At 44.2% G+C, this 26,730-nt stretch overlaps 1 protein-coding gene across 1 annotated transcript; it reads left to right on the top strand.

The window, feature by feature from the left end:
- Positions 1-24,748: 24,748 nt before the first annotated feature.
- LOC133830646 (uncharacterized) lies at positions 24,749-26,408 on the top strand. The gene is made up of 2 exons (XM_062260665.1): positions 24,749-25,443; positions 25,828-26,408. The coding sequence occupies exons 1-2, from the start codon at positions 24,895-24,897 to the stop codon at positions 25,915-25,917; spliced, it is 639 nt and encodes a 212-aa protein (XP_062116649.1). The 5' UTR covers positions 24,749-24,894; the 3' UTR covers positions 25,918-26,408.
- Positions 26,409-26,730: the final 322 nt, after the last annotated feature.

Raw genomic sequence — 26,730 nt, forward strand, 5'->3', positions numbered from 1 at the left:
AACATGAGATTCATCCAGAATCTCCCATTAATCCCAGTGTCCATCAGACCCCAAGTCTGATCCTTATATCACAATAAAGTCATACCTGACACTGTAACACTCTTAGCTAACCCAGCTAAGACTTCCATTCAATCTTTCTTATCTGTGATTCACTTAGTCATCTATCCTTTTGATCTTCTCTGAGATAGTAATCTCAAGCACAGAACTGGCCATTGACCCACCAGAAACTCTACTCTAGTTATAGTCAAATCCTTTTAACCAACATGTTGCATAATCAATCATTTCTTTGTATCACCGAGGTGTCATAACAACCTGCCAATTGATTCTGATATGTAAAAAGAAACTCATAACTCTTTTCACAAAACACATATAATACCATGCCCATCCAAGGACACTCCCGCCTTCTAAGGTGTCCCTTGACGTTAGCAAATTTCCACAGAGAATACAGCACAATACCATCGTCCTAGACGATCATAAATCCCCATTCAAATAATCCCTTGAATGCTCTGTTCATCTGATCCATAAACACTTGGCATTAAACAAATTCTCAAAATACAATCCAGCACTTCCTAGTGCTTTTACCTGATAAAAACACAGCCTTTTGCTTATTCTTTTCCCCTGATCCCTAACTGGTACTAACCAGGTCAAAGATCAACTTTTGAGAATTCCATCTCATTCAATACCTAAGCCTCGAGTTCTTACAAACCTATTGAGTCATTCAAAACAGTGCCTTCAATCCAACTCTATCCCTGGCACTAATCAAACCACCATTCTATCTCTTCATATAAAAGAAACCTGGCTAATCCCCTGAAAACACATTCAGGAACTCACAGACTAGTCCAGCCTGTCCTGATCCCACTGACACAATCTAAGTGGTATCCATCACACTAGCTAGGACTTCTATGCATTTCCCCGCCATAAAACTCTAGCTCTCAAGCCCAAGAGATGCTATTCTTTCCTTACCATCTAGCATTACCAGTTGAAACCAACTTTATCAACATCACTGATGAGTCATTTCCATAACCCAACTTATTTCTCAAGTCATCAACACAGTATCATCTTCCCATCACAACATGACCATGTGATCAGCATATCAACTTTATGCCTCTCTATATGCAACAAACAAAGGAACAGCATGGCACCAAAACCAATCAACATAACTCAGAAATCAAAACTAGAAAACTGACCTGCCATCTCTGAGGAACTGGTTTCGGTCTCAGACTCTGACTGCCTCGGGATAAACACTCGAGCTGGAGTCGAGCTGTCTATCCTCTTTTTCTCAAGCTCTCTTAGCCTTGGGCAACCCTTTTTGAAATGCCCAACCAAGCCACAAGTAAAACATGACCTTGCTCGGCATTCTCCCAGATGATGCCTCTTGCACCGAGTGCACTTTGGGTAAGGCTTCCAGCTTTTCTTCTTGCTTGCTCCACTAAATGGAGATACCACTATCTGAGCTCCATGCTCTGTGGCACTCTTTTTCTCATCTCTGATGCTCTCAACAGCAAGAGCCTTCTCTACCACCTGAGCATAGGTAGAGACTTCATGCACTGGGGCAACTCTGATGCCCTGAGCTATTCCAGGATTCAATCCTTGAACAAACCTTTCCTTCCGAGCCACATCTGTGGGTACCATGTCTAAAGAAAACTTGGTCAACCCATTAAATCTATTAACATACTCGAATACTGATGCCTTTCCCTGAACGAGATTCAGAAACTCATTTATCTTGGCAGTCTTAGCTACATCATAGTAATACTTTTCATTAAACAACTGCCTAAATTCTTTCCAATCCATCACAGTTGTGTCTCGTGTCTGGGATATCACTTCCCACCATGTCTGAGCGTCGTCCCGCAATACATACGTCGCACAGATCACCCTATCGTGACCTACCAGCCCCATACTGTCAAGAATGGAACTAATCATGCCCATCCATTGCTCAGCTCTAAATGGATCTAGGCCTCCCTAAAAAACTAGAGGGTAATACTCCTGGAATCTTCCACAGAGAAATTCCCATCTGCTCTCAACCCTAGGCTGAGCCAAACATGGTGCCACTCTTGGCACAACATAGGAAGAGGTGCTTCCCAACAGATTCTGCTGTTGCCTCAAACACCTGATCTCTTCCTCATGCCTCTGCAATCTTGATTGCAAATCTGTGACTATCTGTTGAAAATTCTGAGGGGCAGATGAAGAACTCAACCCCTGGCTAAAACTCCCAGCCTCAGTATATCCACCACCAGGCCTCATTATTTGCCTTGGCTATAAACCTGCTCTGCAGTCAATAACTTCACCCATTAGTCATGATGAGCATATCAAGAGTTTTCCTTCCACAGGATCAATCTTACCACACCACATTCACAAATCACTGCAGTGTTATAAACATTCCCATGGCATTCATACATCAATCAAAGTCCCTGCTCTTCCAACATTCATACCATGCCTCAACTCCAGCATGCAATTATCACAATTATGTAATCATGGAGCAGGTAATCAAATGATCGTATTCATAGATATATTCACGGAGCATATAATCAAATAATCAAGAGCCAAGCTCTATCAGAATCTCATGCTCCCTAATGCAATGTGCAAGTAAAGCATTCACAATCTATTACCCCAGGTCAAGCACGCTTAACTTTGGAGTTCTCAAGTGATGGGCTACCGAAAACAAGATGCATCTTGTTGATATAGGTAGTACCCATCAATCTATTTAAGCCCTCTTCAACTGTGTAGTCCCATACCTACACAGTCTTAGAATCATCACACTTGACCTTCCCCAGGCGGTGTGGGATTGCACAGCTTACCCGGTCTTTCCCCTTACGGATCACAGGATTTTGACTGTCACAGTACATTTCATAAAATTAAACATTTTACACATGGGATCCCAAAAGAAATAGCGTTTAAAAGTCTGTTTACAAAATTTCCAAAATACAGATAACCACCGGCCTTTCTAAAGGCAAACCAGAAGTTTATGGTTCTCCTGTCCCTGTCTCCCCTCAACCGTGGCGGCTGAGCAGCTGATCATGTACATTCTGCTCTCAAAGCTCTCCAAATCTGGGATCAAGCTTGCCCTTGCCTTTACCTGCACCACGTAGCACCCGTGAGCCAAGGCCTAGCAAGAAAACATATCATATTACATAACAAACAATAATAATATCTGGACAACCCTTTAAGCACGTTCCTACACTTAACATACCACAATATTCACAAAGCATGGAGATTTAACCAAAGAGTCAGCTAATCATCACCCAACTACTCAGCATAACAATCCACCAAACAATAATAGCAAACAAATCATATAATAGTCAGGGTCGACACCTAAGGTCGCACCCTCTGTCTAACCCACTGACTCCGGCCCGCTTAAACCGAGCTCAGTGCATAACAAGCTGCCTCACCTACCAGTGGCCGAGCTGCGTCCTATGTGCTAGTGTAAACTTTGGCACTCTTAGGCCATTGGTTCACTGTTTACATGGCATAATACCATCCTATACAAAGTATACAAAATACGGAACCCTTAGTCCCATTACAACTCCACAACCAAGTGCAGTTTTCTTACCTTTAATTCCCAAGTTCACTGATTACGAGCGACGCCTCTCGAGCACGATTCGCTTCCCGAGCCCTAGCGTAACACCTAGTCACAACCAAGATAGGGAGTACCATTAATAATTGCGTTAATATTTCCTAGTGGAGTTCTAGCTTCCGGGACATCGAATTCCACCAATCACAGTAGTGGAATTGATCCCGAGCACCCTAGGTTAGGTTCCCGCTCTTAAAAACCCCCAAAAGATCAAAGATGCCCTTAAGGGTTATGGCCCTTAAAACCTAGCCGCGGCCCGCCCCCTAAAATAGAGGCTAAGCCTCTCTGAAGACAGACACGCGCCACGGCGCTTCCCCACTGCAGAGCCTCCTTGGCTCTTCCTTATTTTGCAAGGCCGCGGCACTCTAGAACAGAGCCGCGGCCCAACCCTTCGTGCCCAGAAAACTCACCATTTCTAGCCTCCTAACCTTGCCAAAGACCATCCCAAAGCACCCTAATTCCAAAACACATTGATCACAAGACTCCCAACATGGTTCCAGCAACTAAATCCAACAGAAACCTAGTTTAAAAACTCATTAAATTCCCATTTTGATTTCTGAAACCAAATAGCTCATGAACTCTAAAACCAGTCATGCAAACTCAAATTTTAGACTCTAAATTATGAATTGAAGCTTGCCTTCTTTGATGAACCACTTCCTTAGCAGATTTCCTGAGCTAAAATCCAAGCTTCTCAGCTTTAATTCAATCCTTAACATCAAAACCATAAACACTTTTAATACTCAGCCAAAACTCAGAATTCCAATGCTCAAGAATGAGATTCAATTCTTACCTTGATCCTGGTTGAGTGTTCCTTAGTCAGAACTAGGCTAATCCCTCACAAATTCAGCTCAAAACACAGAATTTCCAATTGAGTTTTCCTTAGATTTCTGTAGTTTTCTTAAGAGAGATAAGAGAAGGAGGAGAGGGCAAAAGTGCGCTGATTTGTGTCTTTTGTTCTATTGCTTTTTATTAACTTAGTCTAATCTTAGCTAATTAAATCAATCCCGAGGCTCAGGGTACCGAAAACGTCCCCGAGGGAAAAATGGTAAAATTCCCCAATATTCCTGCCTAAGCTTCCTAACGTCAAATATATCTCCATATATTTATTTCCATAACCCGATAACCCAAATAATCATCTAATTCCCGAATTACCCCTTGACTTGCCCCATGTTAAACATTAAGCCCCGTTGTGACCTCCCGCTAACTAGCTCCCTAGGATCGCCTCGAGTCGCACGCTGCAGACTTACCCACATAATAATGTGGTTCTCACAGATATAACATATAGCCACATTTACATTCACATAGCCATATAACATGTTAATTTAATAGATTCACACATAAACCAATTATGCCCTCCCAGCACACTAATCAAGGCCCTTAAGCCATATTAGTGATTTTGGGTCGTTGCAACTATCCCCTCCTACTGAGAATTTCGTCCTCGAAATTTACCTGAATAGCTCGGGATACTGATCCTGCATCACCGTCTCTATTTCCCAGGTCACTTCCTCAACCTTGCTATTTCTCCACAACACTTTAACTAACGAAATCATCTTGTTCCGTAAAACTTTATCCTTCTGGTCTAAAATTTGAACCGGTCGCTCCTCGTAGGAAAAATCTGTCTGCAACTCTAAATCCTCATACCTCAATACATGCATCGGATCTGAGACATACTTTCGCAACATAGAGACATGGAAAACATCATGAACTCCCGACAACGACGGTGGCAAGGCCAACCTGTATGCCACCTGTCCAATCCTTTCTAAAATCTCGAAAGGTCCAACAAATCGAGGGCTCAGCTTGCCCTTTAATCCAAACCTCTTCACCCCTCACAGTGGTGAAACTCGCAAAAACACGTGGTCCCCAACTTGGAACTCCACGTTTCTACGTTTAGGATCAGCGTAGCTTTTCTGCCTACTCTGTGAACCAAGCATCCTGGCTCGAATCTTCTTAATAGCTTCACCTGTCTTCTGAACCATATCCGACCCCAAATACTTTATCTCACCCATCTCATTCCAATGAATGGGCGACCTACATTTCCTTCCATATAGAAACTCATAGGGAGCCATTCCAATCGTGGACTGATAACTGTTGTTATACAAGAACTCAATTAACGGAAGATACTTACTCCAAGATCCCTCGAAATCAATCACACACGCCCTAAGCATGTCCTCCAATACCTAAATCGTCCTCTCAGACTATCCATCAGTCTGAGGATGAAAGTTTGTGCTAAACTGTTGTTATACGAGAACTCAATTAATGGAAGATACTTACTCCAAGATCCCTCGAAATCAATCACACACGCCCTAAGCATGTCCTCCAATACCTGAATCGTCCTCTCAGACTGTCCATCAGTCTGAGGATGAAAGGTTGTGCTAAACTTCAACTGAGTCCCCATGGCTCTTTCCAGAGCTCCCCAGAACTTAGAGGTAAAGATAAGGTCTTGATCAGATACAATAGGCTTGGGAACCCCATGGAGACGAACTATCTCCCTCAAATACAACTCTGCATACTGCTCTACTGTGTAAGTTGACTTTACTAGTAGAAAAGAAGTTGACTTGGTGTATCTATCCACTATTACCCACACCGAGTCACAAAGTCCCACTATCCTGGGTAGACCTCCCACAAAATCCATTGTTATGTCTTCCCACTTCCACTCAGGAATACCCAAAGACTGAAGCAACCCTGCTGGTCACTGATGCTCAGCCTTCACCTGCTGACATGTCAAACATCTGACCACACACTCTACCACATCCTTCTTCATCACAGGCCACCAATATAATGTCCGTAGATCCTGATACATTTTCGTGGTACCCAGATGAAGTGAGTACGGCATAGTGTGAGACTCATCTAGTATCTCTCGTCCAATCCCCTCATCCGCCGGAACACAAATTTGCCCTTGATATCGAAGCATACCAGCCTCAGAAACAAAATAATCCTTAACTATTCCTGCTAAAACATTCTGTCTAACTTCCCGAAGCTGCGCATCTACCAACTGCCCCTCCTTGATCCGCTCTAGCAGGGTCGAATGCAAGGTAATATTGGCCAACCGGCCTACCACCAGCTCTATCTTCGCCCTAGTCATCTCATGAACTAATTCTTTGGAGATCTGAACTAAACTAAATAACTGCCCCGAGCCCCTCCGGCTCAACGCGTCTGCCACAACATTGGCTTTCCATGGGTGATACAGAATATCACAATCATAGTCCTTAACTAACTCCAGCCAACGACTTTCCCTCATATTCAGATCCTTCTGGGTGAAGAAGTACTTCAAACTCTTATGGTCAGTGTATATCTCTCACTTCTCCCCACACAAATAATGCCACCAAACCTTCAGTGCAAATACCACCGCTGCCAGCTCCAGATCATGGGTAAGATACCGTTGTTCATACTCCTTCAGCTATCGCGATGCATAGGCTATAACTTTCTCATTCTGCATCAGCACACAGCCTAAACCCATCCTCGATGCATCATAGTCTACTACAAACTTTCCTTCTTCCGAAGGAAGACTCAGTACAGGTGCGGTAATAAGCCGTCCCTTCAACTCCTGGAAACTATCCTCGCATTTTTCTGACCAGATGAACTTCTGATTCTTTCTTGTCAACTCTATCATTGGTGAAGAAATCCTTGAAAATCCCTCTACAAACTGCCTGTAATAGCCTGCCAACCCAAGAAAACTCCGCACCTCCGAGGCGTTCCTTGGCCTCAGCCAATCTCTCACTGCTTCCAACTTGGACGGATCCACCTTAATCCCTTCTGCACCAACTATATGCCCAAGGAAAGTCACCTCTGGCAACCAAAACTCACACTTCTTAAACTTAGCATATAACTAGTGTTACCTTAATCTTTGTAAAACCTGTCGAAGATGTCGCTCGTGCTCTGCCTCCGAACTGGAGTACACCAAGATGTCGTCGATGAAGACAATGACGAACTGATCCAAGAAATCCTTGAACACCCTGTTCATTAGATCCATGAAAGCTGCTGGGGCGTTGGTCAAACCAAAAGACATGACCAAGAACTCGTAGTGTCCATACCGCGTTCGGAAGGCCGTCTTTGGTATGTCCACATCCTTGATCCTCAGCTGGTGATAACCAAATCGAAGATCAATCTTTGAGAACACCGCCTTTCCCTGCACCTGATCGAACAAGTCATCAATCCTTGGTAGGGGGTGCTTATTCTTAATAGTTAACTTGTTCAATTCCCTGTAATCTATACACATCCTCAAAGTCTCGTCCTTCTTCTTAACAAACAAAACTGGAGCGCCCCACGGAGAGTAACTAGGCCTGATGTTACCCAAATCCAGAAGTTCTTGCAGCTGTATCTTCAATTCCTTCAACTCTGCTGGTGCCATCCTATATGGTGCTCTTGATACTGGTTCTGTCCCTGGTGCTAACTCAATAACAAACTGAATCTCTCTGCATGGCGGCGACCCCGGTAGCTCCTCAGGAAATACATCCAAAAACTCACAAACCACCCTGGTCTCTCCCGACCCTACTGGCAACACCTTGGTAGTGCCCACAACACTAGCCAGAAAACCTATACATCCGACCCGTAGCAAATCTCTAGCTCTCAATACAGATATCATGGGTACGTGGGGTCCACACACCGCGCCCAAAAAAACAAAAGGATCCTCGCCCTCAGGCTCAAAAGTCACCATCTTCTTCCTGCAGTCAATAGTAGCCCCATATCTGACCAACCAATCCATCCCTAAAATCATATCGAAATCCTCTATATCAAGCTCAATCAAATCAACAGAAAGCTCCTTAGTATCAACCATCACTGGCAGTGCCCTAACCCATCTCCTAGAAACCATCAGTTCCCCAGTAAGCAATAAAGTCCCAAACCCCGCAAATTGATACTCACTAGGTCTACACAGTCTATCAATCACTTTACTAGAAACAAAGGAATGTGTAGCACCAGAATCAATCAATACAGAAAAAGGGGAGCCAGTGCTAGAAAGTTGACCTGTCACTACCGAGGGACTAGCCTCGGCCTCTGCCTGCGTCAAGGTGAACACTCGAGCTGGAGTCAAGATGTCCAGCTTTCCTGCTTCCCCTTTCTTCACTGTTGGTCAATCCTTCTTGAGGTGCCCCACCGTGCCACATACATAGCAAGCCTTGGCCCGACATTCGCCCTGATGGCGTCTTCTACACCTCAGGCATTCCAAATAACTCCTCCATGGTTCACCGCTGCCCTGACGGCCGCCCTGACCACCCTGACCCCTCCTATCAGGACCAGCAATGGTCGAAGTGTCGGGGATCTTTCTCTTGAAATCACTGAGGCCTCCACCCCTACCTGACCCAGAATAAGGAGGCACCACCCTGCGACCCTTGCGCCTCACCACACTTTCCTTCCAAATTTTTTTTTTCGCTTCCTCAATGGGAAGAGCCTTCTCAATGGCCTAGGCATAAGTTGTTCCTCTAGGTACCATTGTAATCCTAACATCCCGGGCTATCATAGCATTAAGCCCCCGAATAAACTTGTCTTGCCTGGCTGCATCTGTAGGCACAAGGTCTGGTGTAAACTTCGCGAGTCTGTCAAACTTCAGGGCATATTCTGTAACTGTCATGCTGCCCTGAACCAATCCTACGAACTCATTAAACTTTGTTGCCCTGATGGACACATTATAATACTGATGACTGAACAAATCTTTAAATCCTTCCCAACTCAATGCAGTGACATCCCTGGTCTGTGAGGCCACTTCCCACCAGATGAAACATCCTCTCTCAACATATACGCGGCACAGGCCACTCTGTCATATCCCTCTATCCTCATGAAATCCAGGATAGTAGTAATCATAGTCAGCCATTGCTCGAGCTTCAATGGATCAGGTCCTCCCTCAAAGATTGGGGGATGCTGCTTCCTAAACCGCTCATATAACAGCTGCCACATGTTCCCAATCTCTCCTGACTGTACAACTGGTACCACTGTAGGTGGTACAATAGGGGCAGCACTCCCTGAAGGAGCCTGCTGTTGCAACAAGCGAATATGCTCATTTTGACTCTGTAATCGCACTTGCATATCTGCCATAAGTTGCTACTAGTTCTCAGGGACTGGCGGAGGAATCTGGCCCTGGTCATCACCCCCAGTCCCAGACCTAGTGCCGGCTAGTCATGTAGATTTTCTTGGATGCATAGCTATCCAAGTCAATTTGCAATCAATGACTCGGCAATCAGACCATGATGACAGGGTAAAAGCTTCTCCAAAATCCACCAAAGGAATATAACCAATCACAAACAATCAGAATATAGGCATTTATCCTCATGCACCGGCTGCTGATAAGCATGCCCCAACATTACCACACAACAACTTAGATAAAAGCATTCACCCATACACAATATGCAGTTAATCATCCAAATATCCATTTACATGCATAGCGATGCTAATAAGCATGCCTTAATATTTTCATACAGCAGTCAAGGGCCAGGACCTATCAGTATCTCATGCTTCTTATTAATCCAATAAATAACAACATTCATAATTCATTCCAGACATACAAGCATATATGCACATATACACATTACCAAACCCTGAATCGAGCTTGTCTCTAGCAGCGAATGTACATGTCCAGCCGGTCTTCAGGAACCCTTAAACCTAGGACGCTCTAATACCAAGTTGTAACGCCCTGGATAGCCAAGACCGCTACACTGTATGCTTATAAAGGTGCAGAACTTGCTAATCAAGTCATTTAGTTAAAAACGTGTCACCGAAACCATTAATGTCCTAGGATTAAAAGGGTTTGGTCTCAAAAAGGTACATTTCATAAAATTAAACATTTTACACATGGGATCCCAAAAGAAATAGCGTTTAAAAGTCTATTTACAAAATTTCCAAAATACAGATAACCACCAGCCTTTCTAAAGGCAAAACAGAAGTTTATGGTTCTCCTGTCCCTGTCTCCCCTCAACCGTGGCGGCTGAGCAGCTAATCATGTACATTCTGCTCTCAGAGCTCTCCAAATCTGGGTCGATCAAGCTTTCCCTTGCCTTTACCTGCACCACGTAGCACCCGTGAGCCAAGGCCCAGCAAGAAAACATATCATATTACATAACAAACAATAATAATATATGGACAACCCTTTAAGCACGTTCCTACACTTAACATACCACGATATTCACAAAGCATGGAGATTTAACCAAAGAGTCAGCTAATCATCACCCAACTACTCAGCATAACAATCCACCAAACAATAATAGCAAACAAATTATATAATAGTCAGGGTCGACACCTAAGGTCGCACCCTCTGTCTACCCCACTGACTCCGGCCTGCTTAAACCGAGCTCAGTGCATAACAAGCTGCATCAGCTACCAGTGGCCGAGCTGCGCCCTATGCGCTAGTGTAAACTTTGGCACTCTTAGGCCGTTAGTTTACTATTTACATGGCATAATACCATCCTTTACAAAGCATACAAAATACGGAACCCTCAGTCCCATTACAATTCCACAACCAGGTGCAGTTTTCTTACCTTTAATTCCTAAGTTCACTGATTACGAGCGACGCCGCATGATCCGCTTCTCGAGCCCTAGCTTAACACCTAGTCACAACCAAGATAGGGAGTACCATTAATAATCACATTAATATTTCCGAGTGGAGTTCTAGCTTCTGAGACATCGGATTCCACCAATCACGGTGGTGGAATTGATCCCGAGCACCCTAGGTTAGGTTCCCGCTCTTAGAAACCCCCAAAAGATCAAAGATGACCTTAAGGGTTGTGGCCCTTAAAACCTAGACGTGGCCCACCCCCTAAAACAGAAGCTAAGCCTCTCTGAAGACAGACACGCGCCGTGGCCCTGCCCTGTGGCACCGCGGAGCTTCCCCACTGCAGGGCCTCCTTGGCTCTTCCTTGTTTTGCAGGGCTGTGGCACTCTAGAACAGAGTCGCGGCCCAACCATTCGTGCCCAGAAAAACCACCATTTCTAGCCTCCTAACCTTGCCAAAGACCATCCCAAAGCACCCTAATTCCAAAACACATTGATCACAAGACTCCCAACATGATTCCAGCAACTAAATCCAACAGAAACCTAGTTTAAAAACTCATTAAATTCCCATTTTGATTTCTGAAACCCAATAGCTCAAGAACTCTAAAACCAGTCATGCAAACTCAAATTTTAGACTCTAAATTATGAATTGAAGCTTGCCTTCTTTGATGAACCACTTCCTTAACAGATTTCCTGAGCTAAAATCCAAGCTTCTCAGCTTTAATTCAATCCTTAACATCAAAACCATAAACACTTTTAATACTCAGCCAAAATTCAGAATTCCAATGCTCAAGAATGAGATTCAATTCTTACCTTGATCCTAGTTGAGTGTTCCTTAGTCAGAACTAGGCTAAGCCCTCACAAATTCAGCTCAAAACACAGAATTTCCAGTTGAGTTTTCCTTAGATTTCTGTAGTTTTCTTAAGAGAGAAAAGAGAGAGAAGAGAAGGAGGAGATGGAAAAAGTGGGTCGGTTTGTGTCTTTTGTTCTACTGCTTTCTATTAACTTAGTCTAATCTTAGCTAATTAAATCAACCCCGAGGCTCGGGGTACCGAAAACGTCCCCGAGGGAAAAATGGTAAAATTCCCCAATATTCCTGCCTAAGCTTCCTAACCTCAAATATATCTCCATATATTTATTTCCATAACTCGATAACCCAAATAATCATCTAATTCCTGAATTACCCCTTGACTTGCCCCAAGTCAAACATTAAGCCTCGTTGTGACCTCCCACTAACTTGCTCCCTAGGTTTGCCTCGAGTCGCACGCTACAGACTTACCCACATAATAATGTGGCTCTCACATATATAACATATAGTCACATTTACATTCACATAGCCATATAACATGTTTATCATATAATCACATGTTAATTTAATAAATTCACACATAAACCAATTATGCCCTCCCGGCACACTAATCAAGGCCATTAAGCCATATTAGTGATTTTGGGTCGTTACAGCAAGGCTTTAGGTGTCGGATGTTTAGTCCCATCTTCTCTAGAGCTGGGCGATATAAGATGTCCACAGAGCTTCCGTTATCCACCAAGACCCCATGCACCCTCATGTTAGCAAGCTGGACAGTCAATACTAGGGGATCATTATGGGGGAAATGTACACCTCGGGCGTCTTCCTCAATGAAGGTTATTGAGTCATTTTCACCCTTAAAATCTTTGGGGGGCATTGCTCCAGACTTAAGACGCATGGTGGTGGACTTCGTCTGGCCTCTCTGGCATATTTATCTCTTCCCTTCCTTGATTCACCCCCGAATCCTGGCCCTCCATAGATGGTCCTGACCTCTCCTTGTACTTCCGGAGCCACCTCTTGTGCCCGCGGCGAGGATGCTCCTTCTTCTAGCCTTTGGTTCTCCTTGCGGACATATCTGCCCAAATTTCCCCTGCGGATAAGCTCCTCGATTTCTACCTTCAAATGGTTGCATTCCGCGATGGTGTGGCTGATATCTTTGTGATACTGGAAATATTTACTGGGGTCTCTTTTGGACCGGTCTTTTTTCATTGGCGGGGGCCTTCTGAAAGGGACCTGGTTTTCGTTCGTAATGAAAATATTCTCTCTCGCATGGGTGAGGTCAGTATAAAAGGTGTAGGGGCCCTATCTTCGCTCATCAATGCGCTGATGCTTCTGGGGTCGATCATCCCTCGTTCCCTCATATACCCTTTTCTTCTTTGTACCACTTTGGCTTTCTCGAATTGAGGGTTTCAGTGGTGACTGGCCTTTTCCAGCCTTGAGGCTTTTGTGACCATCTTCCACGCGAATATACTTTTGCGCCCACTCGTAGAAGTCGTCCAAGTCTGTGACCTCCCTCTTGAGCATGTTATCCCATAACTTGCTTCCTGGGCGTACTCCGGCTGTGATGGCCATTTTCAGCTCTCTACGGGTCAAACTCCCTACTTTGGCCGCCTCCATATTGAACCTGTGAATATAGCTCTTTAGACTCTCATTTTCTCCTTGTTTCACGTTGGCGAGGCTGGTGCCCGGCATCGTGTAGTCCCGCACGGCGTGGTGTTGCTGGAGAAATTCGTCGGAAAACTGTTGCCAAGATCTGATGGACCCTGGTCTAAGTCTCTTAAACCATTTGTACGAAGGTCCTTTCAATGTGACAGCGAAGCAATGGCATCTAGCCCTGCTACTAATCCCCCTTAACTTCATCAGGTCGTTAAATGCATCCAGATGGTATTTAGGATCTATGTTTCCTTCATATGGGGTCATATGGGGCTCCTTGATTTGGCCGGAAGCCGGATGGCTTGGATCTCCTTGATGAAAGGTGACTCATGGTCGAACTCATCCTCAAAGGCTTATCCTCCAGAGGTGGTGATGATTTTGCTTCGTAGGCTCCTCATTTCTGTGTCCAGGTCTTGTCTCCTCTTGTCAAGGAGTCTCTCAGCATGGATGGGTTAGGATCCCCCTTTCCTTTTCCTTCCCAGGGCGCCATAGGAGGCGTGGTCCTTTTACCCGCCCTTTTTTTGTTGAGTTCCTCTCGTAAATCTGAGGGTGTTCTCCTTGAGGTGACCTCAACATCGTTGCGGGGGGGCAGCATTGGTCTTCAGCTCTAGCCCCTGAGGCTACTTCAGTGGTCCAGGACGTTCGTGCTGCTTCGTCTAGGGGGTGTTACTGGTGGAGAGTCGAGTCCTTCCATCGTCTACTAGGATGGTGGTTTCTACCCCCTCTTGGCCTCTCTCTTTCCACTTAGGGAGTGTTACGTTTGATCTCCCCTGCAACAGGCCATTTAGCACCTCTTGCATGTTTTCCAGGGTGGTTTCTAGCCTTTGATTCTTACGATGAAGTTCCCGTATCTCGTCTTTATAGAATCGAGACTTAGAACTCGAGCTCACAGAGTGGACTCGAGGGTACTTGTCAGGTCTGCGCGTCGATGGGCCTGGATCCTGCCGACCGGAGTTTGGCACCTGCGGCGGCCTTGGAGGCAGGAACTCACCGACACCCCTTGCTGGGGCAACCGTTGGCCTTGGGCAATCCTCCTCAGGTGGGACCGCGCGGGGATGAGGCTCCCCTTTCATCTCCGTGAACCTCGGGCTCCTTTGGGGCCTCCACATTTGCGAGTGGAGGAGGATCCTTCATAGAGGCTTTTAGCTGATCTCCGTCGAGATGGACCTCCACCTCTCGCGGCTCTCTCAATCATTTCAAACGTCATGGCATCTTTTTCTTATCATAATCGACGGAAGAACAGTGGCTTGAAACCTATTCTTCCCACAGACGGTGCCAAACTGTTGACGGTGAGAACTCGTCAACGAAGTTAAGTTAGAAAAATTAAACTATAGAGCTTATCGATGAAAAACTTCAAAAATCTAAACAGAAACTTAGAGAATAGTTGCAGAAAGAAAATGGTGAAAAGAACTTGTATTTCTTATGGTATGATGCTACAGTATTTTTTCCAACCCCCTTCCATGTGGAAGTGGGATTCCTTTTATAGTGGGCTCTAATGGCTCCTGATACATTGTGGTCCGGGGAACCAGATGGTACACAAGTACACTGTCAGGAGAGTGGTCTCAAGGGTAGTGGTGTTGGCTCCAGTACATGGTCAGATTCTGTGGGGATGTCTCCACTATTTGCCCAATGCTAGTGTCAAAGATGGGCTGGTGAGGACCACAACAGGCACCTCACTTGTACGACCACTACTTATCTGGCGTGGTCTTTAGGATCAGTACCTTGGGGCATTCACAGTCGTACCTCCGTACGTCCTTCATATCTGTATAATCTCTTTTGAGTCACTCGAGGGTTTACTTATACTTATCATGTGTCCTGCTTTCTTAAACTTTGGGTGTTGGAGCTTGTATGGGTTATCATGGGAGATATACTGCCACAAGACATGGAAGGAAGGACCGTGTGCAAGGCGGATTCGCGAGGTACTTTGGTGCGGTTGGCGGCATGAGGCACTTGGTGCGAAGGCGTGATGTTTCACAAGACCATGCTGCAGCTAGTGGCGCTTTGCGAGACTATGGGACGCGCATGCGACATTGGCGCGCTGGTGCGCGGGGCATGGGCCAGAGGTACGAGACGCTGGGGTCTCGCATGGCCATCTGTCGAGGGCCAAGGGCATGAGGCCATTGGCGCGCTGGTGCGTGGGCCAGAGACGCGAGATGCTGGGGTCTCGCAAGGCCGTCTACCGAGGGTCAGGGGCGCGAGGCCAGAGACGCGAGATGCTGGGGTCTCGCGAGGCTGTCTGCCGAGGGCTAGGGGCATGAGGCCATTGCCATGCTGGTGCACGGGCCAGAGGCGCGAGACGCTATGGTATCACGAGGCCATCTGCTGAGGGCCAGGGGTGCGAGACGTTGAGGTCTCGCGAGGCCATCTGCCGAGGGCCAGGGGCGCAAGACACTGAGGTCTCACAAGGCCATCTGCCGAGGGCCAAGGATGCGAGACGCTGAGGTCTCATGAGGCCATTTGCTGAGGGCCAGGGGCGCAAGACGCTGGCGTATGAGGTGACACACGCTGGTGTGTGGAGCTAATGTACGCGACGTATGCCCGGACACGACCCTTCGGGCTCTCTTCTAGGCGAGATGAGGTGGGGTGCACCGAGAGGAGGCGTGAGGCAAGGGCCTCGTGAGACGCTCCTGTGTGAGACGTGGCCTCGCTGGGGGCGCCGAGAGAAGGCAATCGCGACACGACGGTGGCCCGAGGGTCATCACAGCTCAACCATGTGTTTAGACATTCATGGGCCTAAGCATGTACTTTGGGTCTTTTACGAGCATGAAATTTTGAGCATCCACAAAGGCGTTTCTTCAGAGTGTCTTTGATAGTCTTGTTCACTGCTTCTACTTGACCATTGGCTTGGGGGTGTGCTACCGAGGAAAAGCTCTTTGTGATTTTATGCCTCGTACAAAAGTCAGTGAACATATCACTGTCGAGTTGAGTCCCATTGTTCGAGACTATCTTCTTCGGTAGACCGAATCGACATATGATATTCTTCACCACAAAATCTAAGACTTTCTTCGAGGTAATGGTGGTGAGTGGTTTTGCTTCGGTCCATTTGGTGAAGTAGCCTACTGCTACAACAGCAAATTGGACTCCTCCTCTTCCTGTGGGTAGCTTCCTGATCAGATCGATTCCCCATACAGCAAAGGGCTAAGGGCTTTGCATTTGTGTTAATTCATTAGGTGCCGCCCGAAGTATCTTGGAGAACATCTAAAACTTGTGGCATCTTCTGACATACTCCATCAAGTCTTCGTTCATCATCGGCCAAAAGTATCCTTGCCTTAGGATTTTCTTTGATAGGCTCTTCCCCTCAACACGATCTCCACAAAACCCCTTGTGTACCTCGATCATTAACAGCTTTGACTGGTCTGGTGTAATTCACCTTAGCAGTGGTAGGGAGTACCCTCGTCAGTACAAGATGTTATATTATTTTATAATATAATGTAATATTATATTATTTTATAATATAATGTTTTAGATTAAATAAATGTGACATAGAGTGTCACATATTGTAACATATAATAGAGAGTTACATTATTTGGATATATGTGAAATATCCAAACATGTAACATATTTGGTGTTACAAATTCATCACAAATTTGTAACTCCTAAATATCACCCATTATTGTGTATATTTGTTGTTACATAATATTGAGATGAATTTCTTAAAGCCATATGAGAAATGGCTGGTAGAGATGTGATTTTAACTCCCATATTGTGTATGGAAGTTACAAAATCAAGTGGGAATAAATTGGAACTTTTTGGAAAAAACTGAAAAAATGTGTTGCTGAAATTGACTGAGGGCCGCGGCGCCTGGAACAAGCACCGCGGCCCTAATGGCTGACAGCTTCATATAATTTCAGTTTTCATCCAATTTTGAACGATTCCAACAGCCAAGTAACTCCCAAGTCTCTATTTTAATTCCATAAAATACCCAATTAATCATTGGTAACAACCATGGGGTTGGTGGAATTTGAAATTCAAAGGGTGTCTCTAAACTCTATAAATAGGAGCTTAATGCTCACTTGTAAGACACACCATTTCTATCCACTAAAGCACTTGGCTAGAAACACCTTGAGGCTTGATAATTCCATAAAGCATTTCCAAAAATCTGAGAGAGATCCCTTAGTGCTTGAGTTAGGGGGAAATAAGCTTTTGGACAAAGGTTTTAAACCTTGTTCAAGTTGGTGATCCTCAATCCTCTTCACTTAGGTTGTGTAAGTGAGAGTTTGTTTGTGGTTTATGTTCTTCCTTTTATTCTATTGTTCTTCTTCTTATTCTCTTGTTTTATTTACTTGTATATTTTTTTAAGAGTTGTAATCTCTTCATTTGGTCCAAACACTTTATTTTATTTGTAACTTTTGTTTTGAGTTGTATTTTACTATTCTCTTCTTCTTCATTTCCTTTGTTTTATTTGTATTTTCAGTTATAGAGTTGTAACACTTTATTTAATCAATCTTGTCCATTGTAATATTTTGCATAGAGTTGTAACATTATCTTACCATTTCCATTGAGGCAATATTATTTTTCCTAACACAAGACCCATTCGACTATCATATATCGTGCAACTTGTCTCACCAACTTCCTTGCTTTGTTCTGATCACTGGGCACTACTCCTTGGTTGAGATAGTTAATAATAGGGGTCATCCATGTATCTCCTAACTCAACAAGTAGTGCCTCCTACTTGGTTATGCTTCTTTCTGCCAAGTATTCGACAGGAACGACATTCAAGGTGTCCGCATCTTTGGCACTGGCAAGCTTGGCTAAGACACCAGCATTGGCATTCTGCTCCCTTGGGACTTGTGTAATAGAGCATCTCTTGAACTGTGCCAACAAGTCCTTCACCTTGTTCAGGTATTGCACCATCCTAAGTCCCTTGGCTTTATACTCCCCCAGTACTTGGTACACTACTAGTTAAGAGTCGTTGAATATTTCCAGGGACTGTGCATGCACATCGCGAGATAAGCATAATCCTGCTAGCAATGCCTCGTACTCAACCTCGTTATTTGAAGCGTTGAATCCAAATCTAAGAGCATAGTGGATTCGATGATTCTCTAGAGTGATCAGTATGATTCCTGTACCTGAGTTGTGTTCATTGGATGCTCGATCAACATATAGCTTCAATACGGGAGTATCTCCTTCCTTCTCGGTATCTCCATTCTCCGATTGGTAGGAAGAGTCTTCAAGGTTGGTGCCCTCAGCTATGAAGTCCACCAATGCTTGTCCTTTTATCACCGTCCTCGGATGATAAGTGATATCAAACTGTCCTAACTCCACCGCCCATTTGAGTAACCGTCCCAAGGCCACTGGCTTCTGAAGAACTTGTCGTAGCAGTTGATCGGTTAGGACTTGGATCGAGTGAGCTTTGAAGTATGGACGCAGCTTCTGAGAGGTGATTACCAAACAGTAGGCTAGCTTTTCAAGAGGGGGATACTTAGATTCTGCACCTACTAGCCTTTTACTAATATAGTACACACGGTGTTGTGCCTTGTTCTTTTCTTTCACCAAAGAAGCGCTGATTGTATGCTCGGTGATTGACAAATAGATGAATAGCACTTCACCATCTATTGGCTTTGCTAGGATGAGAGGTTGAGCGAGATGTTCCTTCAAGGCTTGGAAAGCTTTCTCACATTCCTCGGTCCATTGGATCTTCTTGTTGCCCCTAAGTAAGTTAAAGAAGGGAGCACATTTGTCTGTAGACATTGATATGAACCTACTGAGGGCATCTACTCTCCCTGTTAAGCTTTGCACTTCTTTGATTGTGGTAGGTGACTTCATGTCGATCAATGCTTTGATCTTCTCGGGGTTAGCCTCAATTCCACATGAATTGACTATCTATCCGAGAAACTTACCAGAACCAACTCCAAACGAGCACTTGAGAGGATTTAAATTCATGCGATACTTTCTAAGTATTGCAAAGCATTCTTCCAAGTCTTGAACGTGCCCTCCATCTTCTTTGGACTTGACCAACATGTCATCGACATATACATCCATATTTTTTTCGATCAAGTCTCAAAACATGCCATTCACTAAATGCTGGTAGGTGGCTCTTGCATTCTTCAAGCCGAATGGCATTACCTTATAACTGTACAATTCTGTGTCTGTTTGGAAGCTGGTATGTTCCTTGTCGGGAGGGTGCATACTTATCTGATTATACCCAGAATATGCATCCATGAATGAGAATATTTCATGACTTGTAGTTGCATCGACCAGTTGGTCTATTCTGGGTAGTGGGAAGCAGTCTTTGGGGAAGGCCTTGTTCAAATCTGTGAAGTCCACGCATGCCCTCCACTTCCCCATTTGTTTTTGGGACCAGTATGGGGTTTGATACCCAGTCTAGGTAGTAGGCCTCATAAAACTGTTTTCCTTGAGCCGCTCGACCTCCTCCTTCAGGGCTTGAGATCGGTCTTTGTCAAGCAATCTTCTCTTTTGTTGCACTGGTGGGTAGCTTTTTTCCACATTGAGGACATGGTTTATCACAGACAGATAAATTCCAACCATGTCCTTATGAGACCAGGCAAAGACGTCCTGGTTCTTCTTCAAAAATTCTATCAACCGTGCCTTAACTTGCACCTTTCGTTCCTTCCCGACTTTGATTACTCGAGTCGGGTCCTCCTCATCTAGTAGGACTTCTTCAAGATCTTCAAGTGGTCCTACCCCCATGGAATCATCCCCAAAGCAAGGAGCGATGTCGTTTCCCTCGCTTTGGAAAACTTTTTATAATAACAAATCTTCGTTAAAATGAGCTCTCGGCTCCAGTAGAGTGTTTCCTTCAACGTCAATTTCCATATTGACAACCTCATTGGTTCCTTCATTCCCTTCACAATAGGTCACGACCATGTTTTTTACGCATGGTCCTTTCTTTCCTTTGACCACCGACGTGTTATAGCATTCTCGTGCATCCCTTTGGTTACCCTATACGCATCCCTGCCTTGCGATTGTGGGGAACTTCAAAGACAAATTCCAGATTGACACCGTTGCATGTAATGCCATCAGGAGGGGTCTCTCAATCACTACGTTGTAAGACGATGAGCAATCTACCACCAAGAACTCTGTCATCACAGTCTCGTGCCTAGGGGCATCCCCCACAGTGACCGGTAGTTGGATAGTTCTTGCTGGTGCTAGGCATTCTCCTGTGAACCCATATATCACTTGGAAACAAGGTGTCAGGTCCTTGACGGTGAGCTTCATCTTCTCGAGGGATGATCTATAGATGATATCTATTGAGCTTCCCATATCCACCAAGCATCTCTTCACTCGGGCATTGTCGATTTGAATGGTAAGAACTAGAGTTTCTCCTTCAGAACTCTGAATTCCTGCTTGGGGTTTTGGTCTTGACTCAGTACCTCGAGAGTTTTCCTGGTCGAAGGAGAAACTCTATCCCATCCTTCAGTTATTTGCACTCGTTTGTGTCGTGCCCATAATCATTGTGGAACTGACAAAACTTGTTCTTGTCCCTCTTTCCTTCTGAGCGCAAGGGTGGTGGCTTTCGGTGTGGACCTCCTGGTATGCTTCCAAGTAAATCTCAACCCTTGTTCCAGTCAGGATAGTATAGTTGGTGAACTTGGGCTGGTAGGGCTGGTGCTTAGGCTGTTTGTCGGTGGGTGCTGACTTAGCCTTCTTTTCTCCACTCTACTCAGCCCCTGAGGTACTTCTCTTCTTACCATTGCCCTTATTGCTGCCCTGAGAGTTTGCGACGTTCTTGCTTGCCTTGATAGTGGTCGGATGGCTTATGACTTTTTCTTCCTTCATGATAGTGTCATCTAGCTTCATGTATTTTTCTGCTCGGTCCAGGAACTCTTGCAAGGTGTTGATGGGGAACCTGTGGATGTTATCCCACAAGGGACTGCAATAAATGATTCCTGTCGAGATGGTAACGAGCTTCCCTTCATCTCCTATCGTGGATGCTTGGTTTGCTTCTCTCATGAATCTTTGGATATAGTTCTTCAGAGAGTCATCCTTCCCTTGCTTGATGTCAACTAGCTGATTGGCATAAACTGGTTGAATCTGTTTGACACTAAAGACCTTGCAAAATTCCCTCCTGAATTGCTCCTAGGAAGTGATTGATCCAGGTTTTAATTTCCAATACCATTCCTGAGCTGAGTCAAAGAGAGTGGTAGGGAATACCCTGCACCTATAATCATGCTCCACACCGAGTAACTCTATCTGATCCTCGAACTTTCCAATGTGTCGCACTAGGTCCTTCTTCCTAGTGTATGTTGGAATTTTCGAGGTCTTGTACTTCGGTGGTGGTTGAGCAGCTTGGATCTTGGCACTGAAGGGACTCCCACTTCTATGAGCCAGCTCGATATAGGAAGGTTTCTTTGTTAGGCCATGAACAGTCGTGGTGAGTGCATCTATATGAGCCTACACTGCTGGTGGGATCGCTGCTCCAGGTGGGGTAGACATCCTCGGTACCCCTCCTGAGCATTGGTTCTCATGTTGATGACTTCCCTCAGATCTTGAGGTTGTGGATCTTTCCCGAGCCTATCAACACAGTAGGTGTTGTTCATCGGTTCCTTCCCCTTGCGAGACTGAGGGTGTAGGGGTGGTAGGTCCGCCTTGCCCTTGCCGGTGCGATCCTACCCCCGAGTCTCTCCTTTTACATGACTCTGAGACTTTGAGCGACCATTTTCGTTCCTGTCACGCCACTCAGATGTCTGACCTTCCTCTCCTATGTCGTTTCTTCTGTCCCCCCCGGGAGGGGGCCTTCGGGTTGGTAACACTCTTACTCCGAGAGGAAGTGTTATTCTTCTTAATCATGGAGGAGGCAGTCTTCGACTGCACCTCTTCATCCTGTCTCTAGAAAATTGGCTCTGAAAGTGTCCATGGGGTTCGACTCCTCCCCTTGGACTCCCTATTACTGCTGTCATGTATCCCTGCTGCTTTGGCCAGAGCCTCCCTCATCGCCTGAACAGCAGCTTTAGCGTTAGCTCGGGCTAACTGGGTAACCGCCTCCAAGGCCACAACAGCCTCCTGGTGCCTTCGGTTAGCTTCCTGCTCCCTCTGGATCATCCTCTGGACTTGCTCATCTATCTCCCACCGTTGTCGTTCCATAGTCGCCCTCTGGAGGGAAATTTCTACAACAAAGCCCCCCTGCCTCGCCAGAAATTGCGCCATCTTCTCCTGGTGAGCGTCATGTGGATCCTCCACATCAGGTTGATCTCCAACCTCCACCTGAGGTTCGTTAACAGGATCAACGGGATCCTAAGTGGTGGAATCCCTATGAGTCATCTTCTTTGTCTAGCTGGGTTTTGGAGGCATCATAAAAATGATGAAAGTGTGTTTTTTTCTTTCATACTCACAATGAAAGCACCAAAATGTTGACCTGTGAAATTGGCCAACAGTCTTATGTACGATATACGACACCTTTTGAACAATATAAATGTAAATATACGATATAGTACAAATATCTAAACAAAACACACAGAAATTTATAGTGGTTCAACCCTGTCTAGATGAATAGTAATAACCTAATCCACTTAGTATTTAGTATTGAATCACTCAATTCACAATTACAAAGATGAACTGAAGAGTTCACTCGTCACAGCTTTTCCCAGAAGTTAATCAAATGATCGATCCCCCCAAGTCTCTCTTTCCAAAATCCACCCCCCTTAAATGAAGCCCTGGGTCCTTTATTTATAGTATCCACATGTTGTTACATGATTAGCAAGATTGGGGATCGTTGTTTGGTACACGATCATTGGGTAGTGGAGATACATGTCCACCTCCCCATGATTATGAGATCGTAGGTCTTCTCGTTGTTTCTCTGGATCGTGGTTGACGATGCACAATTGAAACCTTCTGGAAAATGCTAAATCTTGGTTGGTCTATGAGACTTAGGTGCTAGGCCCGATGACCCTTTAGAGCTTGGGTGCTAGGCCTATTGATCTTCTGGGTGCTAGGCCTGTTGATTTCACCTTGAACGAGCGTGAACTTGAACCAGCAAAGTGTATTTGGTAGTTTAGGCTGCCACCCTATGAATAATAGGGTGGGCCGACCACCCCTAGGGGTTGGGGTCAGGTCGACCACCCTATGTAGTTCCTAAGCATGCTAGGTCGACCACCCCTAGGGATTGGGGTCAGGTCAACCACCCCTAGGGGCTAGGGCCAGGCCAACTACCCCTAAAGGGTTTAGGCCTGGTCGACTTCCCTATAGGTCCTGGACCTATCCATCTTTGTTCATCGGTCTTTTTCAATACTTTGTGATGCCACGTGTTGCTTTCTCATTCGCCACGTCATCTCTTTAATTTTGAGGGATAACAAACTTAAATATGAAGAGCACTAAACAAAAAACGTAGAAAAAGTATAAGGATTCAAAGGCTTTTTACGTGGTTCAGCAGTTAAAATATGCCTAGTCCAAGAGTCACTATTATTCTCACTACTCTCTCAAAGCTATAAAGGAAAGCAATTTGGCAGAGTATTCTCTAGTACAATTTTGTGTGTCCCCACAAATGAATTACTCCATGCTATTTATAGACCTGTTTATGAGAATATCTTCCTCTAATTCAGGGAAGTTACAATCAGTCAAATAAATTTGAAATAAATACAATAAATGCGTTAATTTCATAATATCCCATGACATTATGGATTTAATATATGATAATAACGAATCTCTATGAAATAGGATTTCCTAACAGTCTTTCCGTGTGCAAAACGCGTCATTGAACTCAATCGTTGCGCTGACGTGCTTTCGAGATTGGTCTGGCTTCAAGCTCATCGTTCCAGTTATAGCCTCCTCCTCTTCCACTAATTCGGTCGAACTCATTCCTTGGAGAATGTTGGTTTCTTCGAGCCTGCAACTCAGACTAGAACAATGCGACTCGTCCTCAAGTGCTAATAACAGATCTTGAACCACTTGACAATTCGTATAGGGTACTGCCAACATATATTATTTTCGAGCTCACTCTTTTCGTTCCTACATTTTGAGGCTATTTATCTATTCTCGAGATTTAGGTATAACACCTGTAATTTGAAATTGTACATACTTGCTAACCTTAACTCAAATTTGATCAATACGACTAAACTGTTCTCAATTATATGGATTTCAAATTCAAATTCATTACTTAATTACATATAATTTATGGTAGTTTCGTTTAAATCTATATTTTCATAAAAAAAAAAAATAGGATACCAAATATTTATCCAAATTTATAATAAAATGTTGATAAAATTTTCAAATATAATAAAGTCTTTTCCTTAAAATGAGAGAGGAGAGAGAGAGACACAAGTGCCAAAGACTGTCTTTCGATGTTTTTTTTTTTAAAAAAAAAAAAAAAGACATTATTTTTTTCTCCGGCTTGCTTTACTTTGCTTTGGTTATTCTTTCGTTCTCTCTAAAATTTGAGGACTTACTCCTTCGTCCTCTACTTCCTCCTCGCAGTAGAACTAGTAGTTGTCCAAAAATGGTTGTGGACGACATTCCCCAAGAACCAAACGATACCGAAAAGATCAATCTCTGGAATTTCCACAGAACCCATTTCACAGAATCGTCCATGGTGGTGATCCGAGACTCTCTCCCCAAAAACGAATTCTCTGTTTTCCCTCCAACAAATCATGAAAATCTACACTTTACTGAAGAACAAGAAGACCCATTCTCACCACCACCTCAATCGTCTACCTTGTCGTTTTCTTCATCTTTGTCTTCGTCGTTCTCGCCGTCCGATTCAGATGCATCTGACCCGGAATCACCGCTGGCGTCTGATTCGAGGATCAAAATATCCGGAGACTCCACCTGCTGGATGGGAATAGGATTTGGGGTGTTACTTTCGAAGCTTCGCCGGTTTGCTTCTTCTGCGTTTGGGGGCAATGGCGCCATGAGATGGTGTGCTTGGTCGTTTGCCTCCGGTGCCGGAATTGCAGCTGTTGTGGTGATGTTGTGGTCGTTTATAATCCGGGCTCGGCTCCGGCGGCGTCAGGAGAATTTGATGTTGATTATTAAGAAGAAAGACGAGGTTAGCATTTTTAATTTATTTTAAACTGTTTGACATGGTAATGAGTGCCATATTCGGTTGACTTCTAGGTGTTTGTGGAAATGCCAAATAGAGGACAAGGAGATGATTGTTGAATTTAGGGCAATCACTATTAAAGGGATTCTCTTTCTTGGTTGTCCTTTTTTTTTTTTTTTTGAAGTTATAAAACTCATGCTTAGATTGAATAAGGGGCTGCATTTATTTTGGTTATCGGTCTTGACAATCACAATGGTGTTGTTTAAGCCCTCTTGTTTGGTGTCGCAAACCCAACTCAAGTATTTTGCTTTGTTTTAAATTAGCCGTTAAGGTTTTATATTCTTTTGTTATGATACCCTTAATGCTAATGATTGCATTGGTCATTTGCAGAAAATAAATAAACTGTTGCATCAAATTGCTCAGTTGAATGAGGTACTGATAGCCCGCCACAAACTTCTGGCTTCAAAAGTGGCCAATTGATTGTTAGTCTTACTGAAAAGTTAGCCTTAGTAGTCAAGGGAGCACAGTTTTGGACTTGGTGTCACTGTCTGTATGAGTCACTTTTAGAAGGCATTACGAGGCCTATGATATAGACTCACCAATATTCCTGTCATCCTCAAGTCTCAATAAAGGCATTGGCAACAGCCTTTGTTGCTATTAAGACAAAAGCACACGGTCAAATTACCATATGACTGCCAACTTGAGCTCTGCGAATACTCTGCAATGGAAGATTACGCCTGAGCAAGGGATCAGCACAGGACCCAATGATTTAGGACATACTAGAACTAAATTATTTTTATCAAATATTCTTTTATTTTTTTCGGTCATGTAGACTTGTTTGATACATTATTCAGGTTCATGGTTTGGGTTTTGTAAGTTTGTGTTATACCCATTGTAATTCCTCATGTGCACCAAGATTTGTTTCTTATACCCGAATTTTGCAAAGAAAAGATGATAAAAGCTTAAACTAACTTAGTAATGGTTGTCATGTTTTGTCGGAGAGGAATGAAAAAATTGTTTTCTAAAATCTTAATGGATGGTTCTTGTTAATTAACAAGAACCACGTGTTCTTGCTCTCATGATTTGAATAAATTAAATGCACTCTATTCTAGGTTGCAAATATTGCGGAATGAGATCAAAGAGAGATGAAAGAAATCTTGATATCCAATTAAATTCAAAACTGAGAATGAACACATATATATATATATAAGTCTCTGGAACAGAGTAACTAAATTTGGTTATAGCTGCATAACCAATCTAACTAAACGACAAAAAAAATGGTAACAAAACTAA

The sequence above is a fragment of the Humulus lupulus genome, chromosome 4, assembly GCF_963169125.1.
Source record: "Humulus lupulus chromosome 4, drHumLupu1.1, whole genome shotgun sequence".
Taxonomy (NCBI): Eukaryota; Viridiplantae; Streptophyta; class Magnoliopsida; order Rosales; family Cannabaceae; genus Humulus; species Humulus lupulus.

What these genes read in the sequence shown, in the direction of transcription:
- LOC133830646 (XM_062260665.1), top strand. Translation starts at nt 24,895, where the DNA reads ATGGTTGTGGACGACATTCCCCAAGAACCAAACGATACCGAAAAGATC. An exon ending in TTATTAAGAAGAAAGACGAG is followed by an intron (nt 25,444 to 25,827) that starts GTTAGCATTTTT and finishes GGTCATTTGCAG; the next exon opens with AAAATAAATAAACTGTTGCA.